Genomic DNA, 13,815 nt, shown 5'->3' with positions numbered 1-13,815 from the left:
TTCATTGTTGAAATTCTTAACTAGCTTTTTGTGGTTAGAACGTAATAGTGTGTGGGTGTGTGTTTTAGTGACTTAACTGTTTACCTTGTTTTTAAAAGGAGATTTGTGTTTAAATGTTGAGAAAAATAACAACTGTACAGTTGCCTGCCCACCCCCACCGCCACCCCAGGCCAGGCAGTGCTACAGTGCTTAGATGAGATTGTTAATCCTTGCAATACCTCTGCAAGAGAAATGATATGTCCATCCTGGAGATGAGGAAGTGGAAGTTTAACTAGATTAAGAACCTCCCTGGGAAGCCAGCATGTATCAAGCCCTGAGTGGCTAGGCCCTGAGGTGTGGGCGTTAACAAGACTGGGCATCAGGGAATAACTAGAAGCCAGCCTGGCAAAGTAAGTTGGGGTTATACATGGCAGACCTCAAAGGCAGGCTGAGGAATGTATAATTCATTTTGTAGGCATTGTGAAACTCATGAAGTTTTTTGAACTGGGAACTCAGAACAGCACAGGTGCTCAGTGGTTTTAAAGTATGGTCCCAGGACCAGCAGCATCAGCCATACTTGGGAACTTATTAGAAATGTAAATTCTTGTACTTCTTCCCACCTGCTCAGTACTAAACACTGAATGATCAGTGATTTAAGGAGCCCTCTAGGTCAGGGGTCCCCAATCCCCAGGCTGCTGACTAGTACCTGTCCGTAGCCTATTAGCAACTGGGCTACAGAGCAGGAGGCGAGCGGAGAGTGAGAGAAGCTTCGTCTGTATTTGCAGCTGCTCCGCAGCGCTAGCTTCACCACCTCAGCTCCTCTTCAGATCCTTAGATTTTCAGAGGAGCACCAGTCCCTGGTGCCAAAAAAGGTAGGGGACTGCTGCAGGTGATTCTGAAGCTGCCTCGGGTTTGAGAATTCAATGCCTTACTGAATTCTGGCCATGCTGTAGGAAGGTTTGGAAGAGCAAGGAGGAACAGTGGGCAGGCTGTTTGCAAAAGCCAAGGGAGAAGTTGTTAGGGCATAAGTTTGGGTGGTTTCATTGGGAATGAAACAAAAGGAAAATCATGAGACTTTTCAAAGAAGAAATAATAGGACTTTGATGACTAAATGGAGGTAGGAGTATGAGATGTGAAGTCATTGTCCACGAGTGGCAGAATTGCAGATATATGCCAAAGGCATTTAGGGAGGGGACTTGTTTATACTCCTCGGGAATCTAACCTTTATTGTATATTAATTTATAGTACCTTTTTATATGTCTTACACCCACCAACCTGCTACCTTCAACTAGATAACTTCTCCTATAGGAATAAAAATGTCCCAGATGCTCAATACCAATAATACTTCTGACCATGGATTCAGTTATTAAATGCCAAGAACTTTCCTCTAAGCATCTTTATATTCATTATCCCATTGTTGTTATTCATTAGTTATGGGTGTTTATAAATTGCCTCCCCTTAGTGTCCAATCTAAGCCACACACCGCTGTAAAATTAATGTTTCCAGACACTGATCTGAGAGGCCAAGAGTCTAGTCTTTGGAGTCAGACAGCTCTGGGCTGAAAACCTAGCCTATCATTTACCAGGTATGGGTCCTTGAGCAAGTTCCCCAATCTTCCACCTCAATGTCCCAGCTGTATTAAACAGGGATTATTATTACAACGAGGATGTAATAATGAGTGAGACTCTTAGGGTTAAGGTGAAAACTAAATGAGAAAATGTCTACACCATGCTTGGCACATAAAGTACTGAATAAATATTAGTGGAGTTTATGGCGATGAAGATGTCACTCCCTTGCTCAGAATCTTTATTGGCTCTCCTTGGACAAGAGAATTAACTCCTTAGTCTGGCATTTAAGACTTTCCACAAACTGGTCACTCCCAACCTCTCAAACCTTTTATGTGACAATTCTTTGCATAATCCCAGTGCTTCAGCCAAACTGGTCCTCGTTCCCTAAACTCGCCAAGTCGGTTACCACATCTAGGCCTTTGGTTCTGATCCTCCCTTCCTCTCATCATGTCCAGCTTCTTCAGGGCCAAGCCTGATGTGCAGTGTTTGCGGAGCCATCCCCAGCAAACCTCAGTGTGTATATGATGAATCCTTCCAAACACTGGAGCTTTGATGGCCTTGACTGCTCAGTGGACCCTCTGCAGCAGTACACGGTGGCTCAGGATAATTCCACCTGTGCTCAGGCCACTTCCCCACACCCTTTAGTAAATGCAGAGCCTCCTGCCTCTGTTGCTGTGCTCTATGCTGGGTGCTAGAGATGTGATTTCTGATGGGTAATAACATACACCTTAACTTAGCTTCTTGGTCTTTTCCGAGTTCATTTAAATTCAGCTTGGTGTTTTGTTTTGTTTTGTTTTGTTTTGTTTTGTTTTGTTTTGTTTTGTTTTCTTTCCCTGATAATGCTGATACCTTCCCCACAGGAATAACAAATAATCTATGAAATACTAATTATTATTTTTCTTCTCAGGATGAGCTCGACCTCACAGACAAACACAGGGAAGCCATGTTTGCACTTCCAGCTGAGAAAAAATGGCAAATATACTGCAGCAAGAAAAAGGTAAGATATCCATTGCATATGTGGTTAACTGGCTCTCCCATTTCACCACCAGAATTCGGATAGCCCTTTATAACGTATAAATAGATTGAACATGTCCTGTCGTGGCCTTGGTGCTACATGCGACAAAGCGCCAGTTCCTTGAATGTTGTTTTTATTAACACTGTACTGGACACCACCCCTCCACCCTGTACCAGTAACTGTTGTTCGTAATCCTGTACAACCAAGACCCAAAACGGCCCTGGTTTTTACAGTGATCAAAGTTTTTTCCCCACTTTTTACATAAAAGTGTATTTATAGGTAGGTTAGGACTAGTATTGTGGGGCCACAGTCCTCTGTGACGACCTTCTAACAACTTTCCATTTCACCATCTCTGAGGCCTTGTCTTCCTGGTCTGAGCTGACTCTCCAGCCAGCTCACATTCCAAACTAAGGATGCAGGAGAGGGAAAAAGACAAAACTTCCTTACCTCCACTCCTAGAGACATGTCTTAGGAGTTATACACCCTAATTCCTCCTCACATCCCACTGTGAACAAATGGCCACACCTCACTGCAAGGAAGGCTGTCTTTTTTTCTGGGTAGTCACCCCCACTTAAAAGCTGGGGGTTCTATCACCTCCGTAGAAGGGGAGAATGGATATCAGGGCCGCTAAATGCTAGAGCTGTTATTCCCTAGTGTCCATGGCATTACGCATCACCCCTGAACTGTATCTCCTGCAATCAAGTTCACCCTGCCATCTTTAAACCCTGTGGCAAATTCTTAGACTGTTCACATCCCATTTTTGGAACCGATCCTGTTTGTGGCTGTCTTTAGCCACTTTCCCTCTGTTCCAGTAGAAACTTGAATCAAGATGGGGCAAGCAGGAAGGTCAGGGTTCACACCTAGGAGAAATGCTGCCTCTCTCCAGCAGGCAGTGGACAGTCCGATGACTCTTGTCGAAGGGAAATTAGAACAAATTAGCAATCTAATATCTTTTAAAGACAGTATCAGTCAGGAAGACCTTTTCTTAGGTGACTTGTATGCATTTGGGGGCTTCCATTTGCCCACACAGCTGGCTCTCAGCACCTCTGTCCTCTCTTTGATGCCGTGTGTAATTGGCATTCCACCCTCCCAGGAGCATCTCTCCTGCGTGAGCCTCCGTGTGTCCCTCTTCAACCAGACTTCACGGCTCTGGTGGTGAAGAGCCATGTCTTACTCATCTCTGTAACTCCAGCTTCTGGTACTTTGACATGAACGTCTGATGGGTGAACCACAAAGTTATCATTACTGTTATACCGAACTGTCAAAAATCTAAAGCACATTAAATTTTCTACCTGAGCAGTTACAGTCGATAAAACCATGTGTGGGGTTTGGTTCTGGGGGCCTTTGCTGAGAGACACGTCTAGCTGTTGTCTCCCAGCCGCTGTCACGTCAGACCAAGTCGGAGCCTCGGGGTTTCTAATCCAGCCATAACCAGCAAGACGTGTTTGTGAATGAGTATGTCCTCTTCTCCTCTTTCTCTTTGTGCTCATCTTACCAACCAGAAAACCTCTCTTTTCTTGAACTGATTGTCATGGCTCAGGAAACAGATAAAATACACTTGGGGTAAAGGTTTTAAATGAAAATAAAATGTGCTCCGTTCTGAAAGTGATGGTATTGTAAGGTCTTTAGAAACAAGGGGACTTTTCACGGAGCTGTGTTATAGACCCGACCCCTAGAACTGAGAAGGAAAAACCTCAGGTGCTTGTGTCCACAGAGGACATTGTCTGTTTTGGCTCGTCTGAGTGCGGGCTTGTCCCTCAGAATTAGGAAACAGCGTGAAGCAGGGATTGAGAATACGCGCTGGAGGGAAGGAAAGGGCAGGGAAATGGGAGCAGCTTACCGAGGGGAAAGTTTCCTTCTTTCCCAGATTTTATTACACCCTTGACAGCCATTGAAAGTTAATCATGGAAACTACTGCCCCTTAGATTAGAAAAGGCAACCCCTGGAGAATAGTAATGACCTTGGGCCTGCAGCTGCTGCTCATTTTTCAATGTCCAGGCCTAGCGAATCCCCTTGCAAACTTTCTTCTGTGTGCGTGGTGGGGCTGGCTGTTGGAGGAGGATGCATATGTATGTGGCCACTGGCTCAGAGTCCCATTTCTTGATGGATGGACCCTTCCTGCCGAGTACCTGGCCAGATTGCACAGATCTTTGAGCATACAGTTCTCCTCCTAGCTTCATTCCAGCAGCTTGGCTTCCTTATGTGACTTAGCAGTGGCGTGGCTGAGTGGGAGAGCCATTTTAACCCTTTGGGGAGTCCTGTGGGCTTAAGGATCTGCCTCACTTTAAAATGGACAGTAGCATTCCTTAACTTAAGGATTTTCCTGATTAGAACTTCTCAGACTGTTAAAAAACTATACTATGCCTTTGGTCTGAAACTGACCCTATTGAGCACTTAATAAAATGAACAAGGGAGCCTTAAAAAACCTAAGTATGGAAAGAGCATGATGTTTACCTCTCTTCCAAAAATGTGGTCTCCTAAGGGACGGGTTGCCCATCTCAGAATGGAGCCAGTAGTGGCCATCCTTAATGAGGACAACAGATGATTTTCCTTGGACCATCTCTTGTGTGGCCTTTTCAAATTAGGCTTGTCACCCACAAGCCAAACCCAAGGCTGAGGGAAAGCTCCATTCTCATGGTTCCTTCAGATTTTCCATCTTTCAAGATTAGAACTCCGGACATTACAGGCATTCTCACACATAGTAAAGCCAAAAGGTAAAGGCCCACAAAGCCAACAGAAACGGCCACAGGAGTTGGTGAAAGGCAGGCTTTCTGTTTAAAAGCGCACAAGACTGGGAAATAAGATGGGGCCAGATCTTTCTCCGCCAAGCGGCTCTTTTCCATTCAATAGTGACTGGAGTCCTAGCAGTGGCTTTCTGCTTATCAGGCTTTGTGTTCATTTCTCAAACGTCTCTGTCTAAGTCTCTGGTTGAAAACCTATTTCCAGAGCCAAAATGAAAGCAGCAAAAGTATTTCTGAGGCTAAAAGAATTGGAAAGAAACTAATTGGAATTTTGCCTAATTGGAGAGCAAGAGATGGATGTTGTGGCCTTGTTGAAAATCCAAACAAATCTGTAAAAACGACTGGACTGGTTTGTCAGCCATGGTTTGTCATACATAGCAACCCACCGTCAAATTTTTTAACTTTCATGAAAGGTCCAAAAACAAGTCTTGTTGGTGGAGTTGGGGGTATTTTCAAATAGGAAATGTTTGTGGTTCTTATCTTTAAAGGTAATTCCCTTTTTGGTTCCAATCACAACATACTCTTTTGTTTAAGGGAGGTTTTTCCCAGTCTCCAGCCAGAAACTGCATCTGTTAACAATCTTTTGGATTTTAAACTGAAGCTTTTTAAACAATGAACCATCTGACCACGAAAGGCATCTGGCCCTGCTGTATTTGCTTATTGTTAACATGATTTTTTAAACCCTGGGAAAAGTAAGGAATAGGCCTTCAGAGAAGAGAAAACAAAATGGTGTGTGTCCGTGTTATGGCGACAGCACAGGCGGGACTCTTAACTGCGGTTCTTCACAGGAGCAATTGTACTGGTTCTGTCACTTAACGAGTCCTTATAAATCTCCAGAAAATACTTTTTCTCCCCAACTTGAACTTCGGAGTTTGCAAAGTAAGCGAATGGGGTAGACACTGTTAGCTGTAGTGACATCAGATATTTGAGGCAAAGATCAGGATTTGACAACTGTGCCTAATTTTCCCTCCTTCCATTTCTGATCTCGAAAGCCGAAGCTTAAGTACATGGCATTGTAGTCTTCACAGGTGTGGAATAGCAGGCAGGTCTGCAACTGCTCCACCTTCCCCTGGATCTTCCTTCGGCTTTTAGTTTTCTCCCTTTTACTGGTTCCCACTCCAAAACCTTGACAGACAGCAAAGTGGGCACTAAAAATCCAAAGCTCATTCGAATGTATATTCAAACAACTACAGTAAAGAAAGAAGAGAGAATGTATATTCAAACAACTACAGTAAAGAAAGAAGATGACACTTCTGCATCTTTTCGTGTTTACTTTGGAGAAGGTGAATTTTAACTCTGCTGCTGAGTTTGTTTGACTCTAATTAAATCATTCAAGAATCTTGCCTAAGCTGGCTTCAGTTCAGCTGCTGCGATTTGTGAAAAGTGCTGATTTTGAAGACATCTAGGAAAAACGGCTGAAAATTCAGCTGATGCTTTTTATTCAGTCCCTTTATTTGGTTTGCAAATCCTAAATAGATCACGTTCCTGCCCCTCTCCCCAGAAAGGAGTCCTCCTTTCACCACACACACAGAGATTAAAGTTGTATTGTGTATGGTCATCGAGATGCAGTTCTTTGGGTTCCTTGAGAGGTGAGGCCCTCCTGTGTTTGGAGAGCAGGGAGGGAGTGGTTTGATCAAAACACAGATTTAAAGGAACATATGCTAAAGTAGTGGAATTAAAGACAAGAGGAACCATCAGTTTTCCACACAACTGTCAAACAAACCGGCTCAGAAAACTGAGAGATGGTATGTTAATCCTCTAGTTGTTCCCAGTATCCTAATGAGAAGCTACTGTGGGTAGGCTGGGGTGTGAAGCAATGGTTGGGCATTTGACCTGGAAGATTTGAGAGGGAGGAGGAGTTAGATCCTCTCTTCTTTCTTTACTGTAGTTGTTTGAATATACATTCGAATGAGCTTTGGATTTTTAGTGCCCACTTTGCTGTCTGTCAAGGTTTTGGAGTGGGAACCAGTAAAAGGGAGAAAACTAAAAGCCGAAGGAAGATCCAGGGGAAGGTGGAGCAGTTGCAGACCTGCCTGCTATTCCACACCTGTGAGGTGAGCCAGCAGGTAGTGGGCTGCGACTTGTATGGACTACAAAATGGCGGCTGCTTCACTTCCACCTTCCACATCTCCCAAGAGTCTCTCTCGTGTCTCACTTACCTGGAAACCTGAAAGAAAGGGTGTCATTCAGTCTAGCCACCTTGAACATTAAAAAGCCACCACATATTTCTATTGAAATTAGGAGGAAAAATAAATATTATTTTAAAATGCAACCAGTGCTTGTGTTGTCAAGGCAACCCTGGCACTTGGTTTTCTTTGTCTAGCTCAGGGACCCATTCCCTCTAACCTCTCTCTCTTTTTACTCTTCCCTGGGGGGATTAAAACAAAGGTGAATCTGTAAACTACTAGAGTTTTTCAATATTGTATATCTATTTAGACAGTGGCTGTGAAAACATGGTTACCTTGGCCCTGATGCGATTTCCTCAGTTTTCTGCCCTGAAACCCACAGGAGGCGTGTTTCTCATTGCCCTTTCCCCTCTAAGTAGCTTAATTTTGGACATCTTTTTCCTTCCAATATTACCAATTGTGTCACTCCAGCAGTGCCTACCGTCACCCCTGCTTTTTAGAGTCCAGAATGGTCCTGAGCTCATAGTTTGTGTTTTCATAAATGTTGACTTTCACTAGGTGCCCAGCTTCAGTAACGAAGAAGCGTAAGCAAACTTGCCCATCGAATGAACCAAAACATATCTGTCTTTCCTCTTTTGTACTTGGAGAAATGACCAAATCTAAAATATTATAGACAACTTCAGGCGTCTTCTATTTGAGTATTCCATTCTAGTTCTGTAGAATACTGTTTTTCAGGTTTGAGATACTACAAGTGAAACAGCACAATACTAAGAGGTTCTATTAAATGAGTCATTTTTCACAAATAAGTAACTCTAGATTGAAGTGAGCCAGCTTTACAAGTGCCCTGTTCAGCAACAAAATTCATTCAGAGTCACAGCATTATAATTCAATAGTTCTAGCTGTGTGATTTCTGAAGTTAAGCTAACAAAACAAAACTGTGTTGAGATAATAAAAGAATGTTTCAGCACAATTGCAAATACTGTTATTGATAGAAGTCTTAAACCTAATTACCAGAGCAGACATTCTGGGTTCCAGTAAATTGGTGCTCTGTGAAATCTCTGAAATAGAAAACTAAGAAACCTCTGGTAACTTCCCCTCAAGTCATGGGATAAACTATTATTTCCTGATTATCTTATTTCGTGCAATTTTAAAATATGCAAAAAAGTACAGAATATTATAAACACCCATGTTTAATAAATTTTAATAAAATGTTGGATTTTTAAAAAATAAAATAAAATATTATAAATATAGTTGGATCCCAGTGGTGACTTCTGTTCTAAAGATGATATGTGTTTCTTTTCCTCACACATCTATTTATAACCTTACTCTACTACATGTTCAGATTTATGAACAATATATGGTATTTCTTCATTTTAATTTTGCTAAAATGTTCCATTACATGGGTATGCCACAGTTTAATGATTTTTATCCCCTTTGGATAATGCTTATTTCCAGTTTTTCTCTGTTTAAAAAAATTAGTGCAGTGAAGATCCTTGTGCATCCATTCAAGAATTTCTCTAGGATGGACACCTAGACATATAATTACTGAGTCATTATGAACATTTTCACCTTTAATTATTCTCCAAAGTGGTTGTAAGAGTTTATACCTGTAGTAAATTAGGTGCTGATCTTCTGAGGAACTAGTTTCTCGTTGCCTTCATCAATCACTTTACCTAAGTTTGACTGTTTCAGGTATAAGAAACCATCATTAAAGTTCTTCCATTTTCTCCCATATGTCTTAGCAAATCAAATTGAAATAAAAATTACTGAAATAGAAAATGTTCATTTAAAAAAGAAAAACCCAAGGTCTAGAAAATGAAAAGCATTCCATTCAAATACCCATCAAGCCATACAAAAGTACAAAATGTTAGAAGTACATAAAAATGGACAATTCACTCAACGTTATGTTTGTTTGGTTTGACTGCAAAGGAAACTGCTCTGTGTGTGGTTCACTCTTCCTCTCCTTCAGACCTCTTTACACCCTCGGTTCCAGACCCAGACAAACTGTATTTCCATCTCCTGCAAGCTCTTGACTGATATATGCCATCACCAAACACAGGAAGTTCCTCTGAGGCATTAGCCACTTCCCTGATGGGTGACTACAGTGCAGGTGCAGATTCAGCACAGCTGCACAAACAAGCAGGTTGGCTGTGGCTGGAAATCACATAATTGGTTTCTTTCTCCTCCTCTAATCAGCACATCTTTATCTTGAGCATCTCCTTATAAAAACTGTGAAAGCCTCTCTCTTTTCTTCCAATCCTAATTTCTTCACATATTAAGAAATTGAGACGTATAACTTGCTTACTATTTCCCATGCCTAAATTCTGAGCTAGTTTCTATGTATAAGTCAGTTTATAGATTTGGGGATTGTTGATTCTTCAGTCTATAAATACTTTGTTCTTTGCAGCATTATAAAAACAGTGAATATGTATCTACTTTGTGAATACCATATTTCTTTGGTGCTTCCTCAGTGAGTAACCCCTTTATTCGGGGCCTTGCTTTCTTTGTAATTAGGGAACACCAGGCTGGAAGAGGGTAAGAGAGAATGACCATGTGCTTGCATTCACCTATAATCATTCAAACAATAATAAAAATAAGTGAGCAGTATACAGCTGAGAGAAGGAAAAAAAGATATCTTAGTTGGACAAACCAGTTGCTGTGGAGTCGTGGGAAGTGTGGGGGTTGTGTGTCCTGTGGAGCCCTTTTCCTCTTTGGAATGAGAGCTAGAGAAGCAACTCTAGCACTTTGCGCTTGTCACTCATGTCCATATTGGTGCTGCACTATGGGGGGAACACTCCTGGAAGAGACTGGGAGCTCTGGGTCTGAGTGGGAGTCCCGGGGAGGCAATGGTTCTCAGCTGCTGCAAAGCAGCCATCTTTGGCTTCCCAACCTTAATTCTTAAGTAAGTTTCTTCCGACAGCTCCCTTTTGATAGCTCGAATATGGGACAAATTCCATCATGTGTCAGTTGCAGAGTTAGGAGTACATGACTCTCTTGGAGCTCTCAGTCTTTTCCGTAGAGTCCTTGTCAACAGTGCTGTTGTGGAACTGGGGTTCTAAATGTGACTATGTGAAGCCCTTTGAGCCCCTTGCCTCTGTGTGTTGAAGCATTTCACTTCCAGAATTCTGCAATCTGCAGGTGTACAATTAATTGCACATTGAGTGAGGGGTGTCAGTGATGACTATATCTGTGATGGCAAGGGATATCACTAGGTCTCATATCTGAGAATCCAGAACTAGCTGCCCGTTCTGGTTATCACCAGCCCAATGGACCCCTGAGGGACATACAGCACAGGAGACATTCCAGAACAAGGCACCTCCTTTGTAATTAGGGAACACCAGGCTGGAAGAGGGCGGGAGAGAATGACCCCCTTAGGACCGTGGCTTCCCTCCCTGGTTAACTGAGTGCATTATGAATGACCTTAAGCAGAGCTGGCAAAAAGGTTTATCTTGGTTACTAACTCTGAACAATTGGAAGTTGAAGGCTAGAGCACTTTGAGCAGCATTCAGAGGTTACGAATGGGTTCAGTAGGAACAGTGTGGTAACCGATTAGCTATGTCTGCCATGACACATGATAGGAAAATATGTCATATGTAGCAGATATTTGCTATCCTTGCCCTCGAGGGCACCTCTTGCCCCTAGATTATAGTTGGACGTAAGTATCATATTTCATGCTTTTTTCCTTCTGTGTCTCTTCTTGCTTCTCTGCGGACTAAGTGCTATGGCATCTGCTTTCATAGAAAGAATGTCCCAAGCCTGCCTGACTTCACCATCTCCAGGTTTATGAAAGACATCAATGGAAGGAAGTTTGCACTTTGGAAGAGCAATCAAAGAAGAAAAAAAAATCACTTTTTCTTAGTTTTTCCTACGTATATATTTATTTTATTCTCTTCGCTAATAGCTCTAGCACGTCTAGTACTATTGAATCCTTATTATACTTGGTGCATTTCAGAGCTTCACTTTCCTTGTGAAGTAAGAAGAAGCTTTGAGCTTCCAGGATAAATTAGAATGTGCCACTAATACTTCTAATTTGGGGCTCTTCAAATTCCTTATTCTCCAGGAACCTAGCAATTTGTGGAACTAGAAACATTTTACAGTAGAAAGTCTACAGAAGAATACCAACTTTAAATTACAGTGTCTTAAATTCTGTAGTTGTTCTTCAATGCAGTACAGAACAACATTTGACTTAAGCAGTCTTAAGATGGTATTCTTTTATCCACCCTCATATGTAAAGAAAAGCATATTTCCTCAGTTTCTAAGATGTACTTCCCCATGTCCTCACATTTAGACATTTCTGAGACAATGACATCTTGCAACAGATGCTTTTCTTTTATATTTCTTTTGCTCAAAATGCTGTTATTAATTCAGTAGAATGCCATACAGTCGGTGATGGCTTAAAATCAGAAATATGGTTATGACTCTCCTTCTAGGGGACAGTTAGCTCTGTTGCAGCATTTTTCACTGTCATCCTAAGAATGCTTCTGTGAATGGAACATGCCTTTGTGGGCCTGCCGTTTCCCCTGATTCTCTTCTTAGTTTAATTACTGTTTCCCAAAGTCCTCTCTTTATAGCCTCGTGTTTAGCATTATATTGCAAACTGTAAACACACTTTGATTGTTTTCCCAAGAGCAGATTACAGAACATCAAAACCTACTTTATGACATTCTGAAAAGCTAGTCTGGTAGCAGCAAATCTGGTAGCAAGATGTGAGGCAACAAAGGCCATTGACACCACTGATTGGATTTCCACACTGCATAAGGGTTTAGTGATGTGTGTCCAAACATGTAAATTTACCAGCCAGCTGGACTAAATTGTATCTGGGTCTGTAGCACTCCATGGTGACATGTGGGTAAAAGCCTTTTAACAAGCTACATAGAAGTAATTTGTTTTATGTCACTGTATACCTTTGTGTCATAGGCAACAGGGGAATGTGGGCTTGTATCATTTCTGAAAATAATAATTGGAGAATGTTTCTTTTTTTGCCATGAAAATGAGAGGGAATTGTCATCTAAAATTGGCTTCAGATGTCGAAGTTATACTGATTGAGATTTTTCAGGCTCCAGTCATATTCCATGCTGTGAAGTGCTTTGCCAAAGAAATGACTTGTTAAAATTAAAATAAATGTCTCGTAGTTTGGGAAATGGACTGTAAAGTCTTAGTTTTTAGTTCTAGATAAAGGTTGTGGCTATATTCTTAGATATATCAGCACATGTGAAATACATTTTTCCCCTAGGATCCTGTAGCATATGACTTGTAAGATTTCAAATCTGTAAAGTCAGCTGAGGCTTTTTAAGGAAATAAGAGTGTTGGAACAGACTGGGTCCCTGAGCTGTTTCAGAAATGCAGTTGGTTTCTTTACTCTTGAAGTCATATTGTTACTCTTTGTTTCGTTGCTGCTGTTCCCCGTGGAGAGACTGGATGTCTTTAAAGTGTCACTCTTGCTTTTCTGGAGTATGTGATTTGAGGGAGAACAAAAAGTGGTAGCTGATTGACATGTAGTGCAAGTCTGATTTTTGATGTGCTGTATTTCATTTCAGGTAATTCAGAAATTTTTGATGATTTTTAACTAAGGTAAATAAAGTTTGTGACTCTAAGAAAATAATGTAACATTTTGTGCTATCAAGGAAATGTTTCAAGGCATTATTTTCCAGTGGAGCTTAGGAATGCTTACACTTGATTTTTATCTTGAAGCTAGAAGATACATTGAGAAAGGCTGGAGATTAGTAAAAGAGTTAATAATACTTGACTGTTCCTTTTTATCATAATGTAAAAAGAGTGAAATATATAAATGAGTACAGGTCTTTGAAACTGTACTTGCAAAGACTGGGAAGCTATTGTCATCATAAGTTTGTGATCTGGTAAGAAACTCAATGCTCAAGTTTGGAAATATATTCTCATATGTCTGATATATATCTTGTATTCCAGGATTACTAACAAGGAATGCAAGAAGCTTTGTTCTTTTATTGTATTCTAACACCTAGAACAGTGTGTAGGCCATTATAAAACTCAACAAATATTGGGTGGGTTAATGAATAAGGAAAGCAAATGACTTTTTAGATTCAGTTCAGCATTGTGAATTTTATGTGTGATGAGCAGAAGATTTCTGTTCCTATCCCACCCTTGAGAAGCCCTAAGTTCAGAGTGTAGTGTTAATATCGCTCCCGAGTTAGGCTAAGTGCTACTCCTAAATGGCATCAGGCTCCAGATCAAGCCATGAGGCAACACTGGTCAAGTTTAGTTTTCTTTCTGGCTAGAGGTAGGGGATAGGGGGAGTAGGCCTAAACTCACTGAGCTCAAAGCTTTCCTTCCTCCCTCCCTCTCTCCTTCCTTCCTCCCTCCATCCCTTCCTCCCTCCTTCCTCCCTTCCCCCTCCCTTTCCCTTCCCT

At 41.5% G+C, this 13,815-nt stretch overlaps 1 protein-coding gene across 4 annotated transcripts in view; it reads left to right on the top strand.

Annotated features, from left to right (window-relative positions):
- The window catches only part of DAAM1 (dishevelled associated activator of morphogenesis 1), a 152,671-nt gene that overhangs the window by 74,425 nt on the left and 64,431 nt on the right, over nucleotides 1-13,815 (top strand). For all 4 annotated transcript variants that reach the window (XR_003042641.1, XM_006920134.3, XM_025038723.1 and 1 more), the window contains exon 3: nucleotides 2,455-2,544. Coding sequence is in view for 3 of the 4 variants with exons in the window: in XM_006920134.3 (XP_006920196.1) it covers nucleotides 2,455-2,544 (90 nt within the window). In the remaining variant the exon portion in view is untranslated. The remainder of the gene's footprint in view (nucleotides 1-2,454; nucleotides 2,545-13,815) is intronic.

This window comes from Pteropus alecto, unplaced genomic scaffold, assembly GCF_000325575.1.
Source record: "Pteropus alecto unplaced genomic scaffold, ASM32557v1 scaffold86, whole genome shotgun sequence".
In the NCBI taxonomy this organism is placed as follows: Eukaryota; Metazoa; Chordata; class Mammalia; order Chiroptera; family Pteropodidae; genus Pteropus; species Pteropus alecto.
The sequence above is the reverse complement of the archived record's forward strand: the minus strand, read 5'-3'. Positions and strand labels throughout refer to the sequence as shown.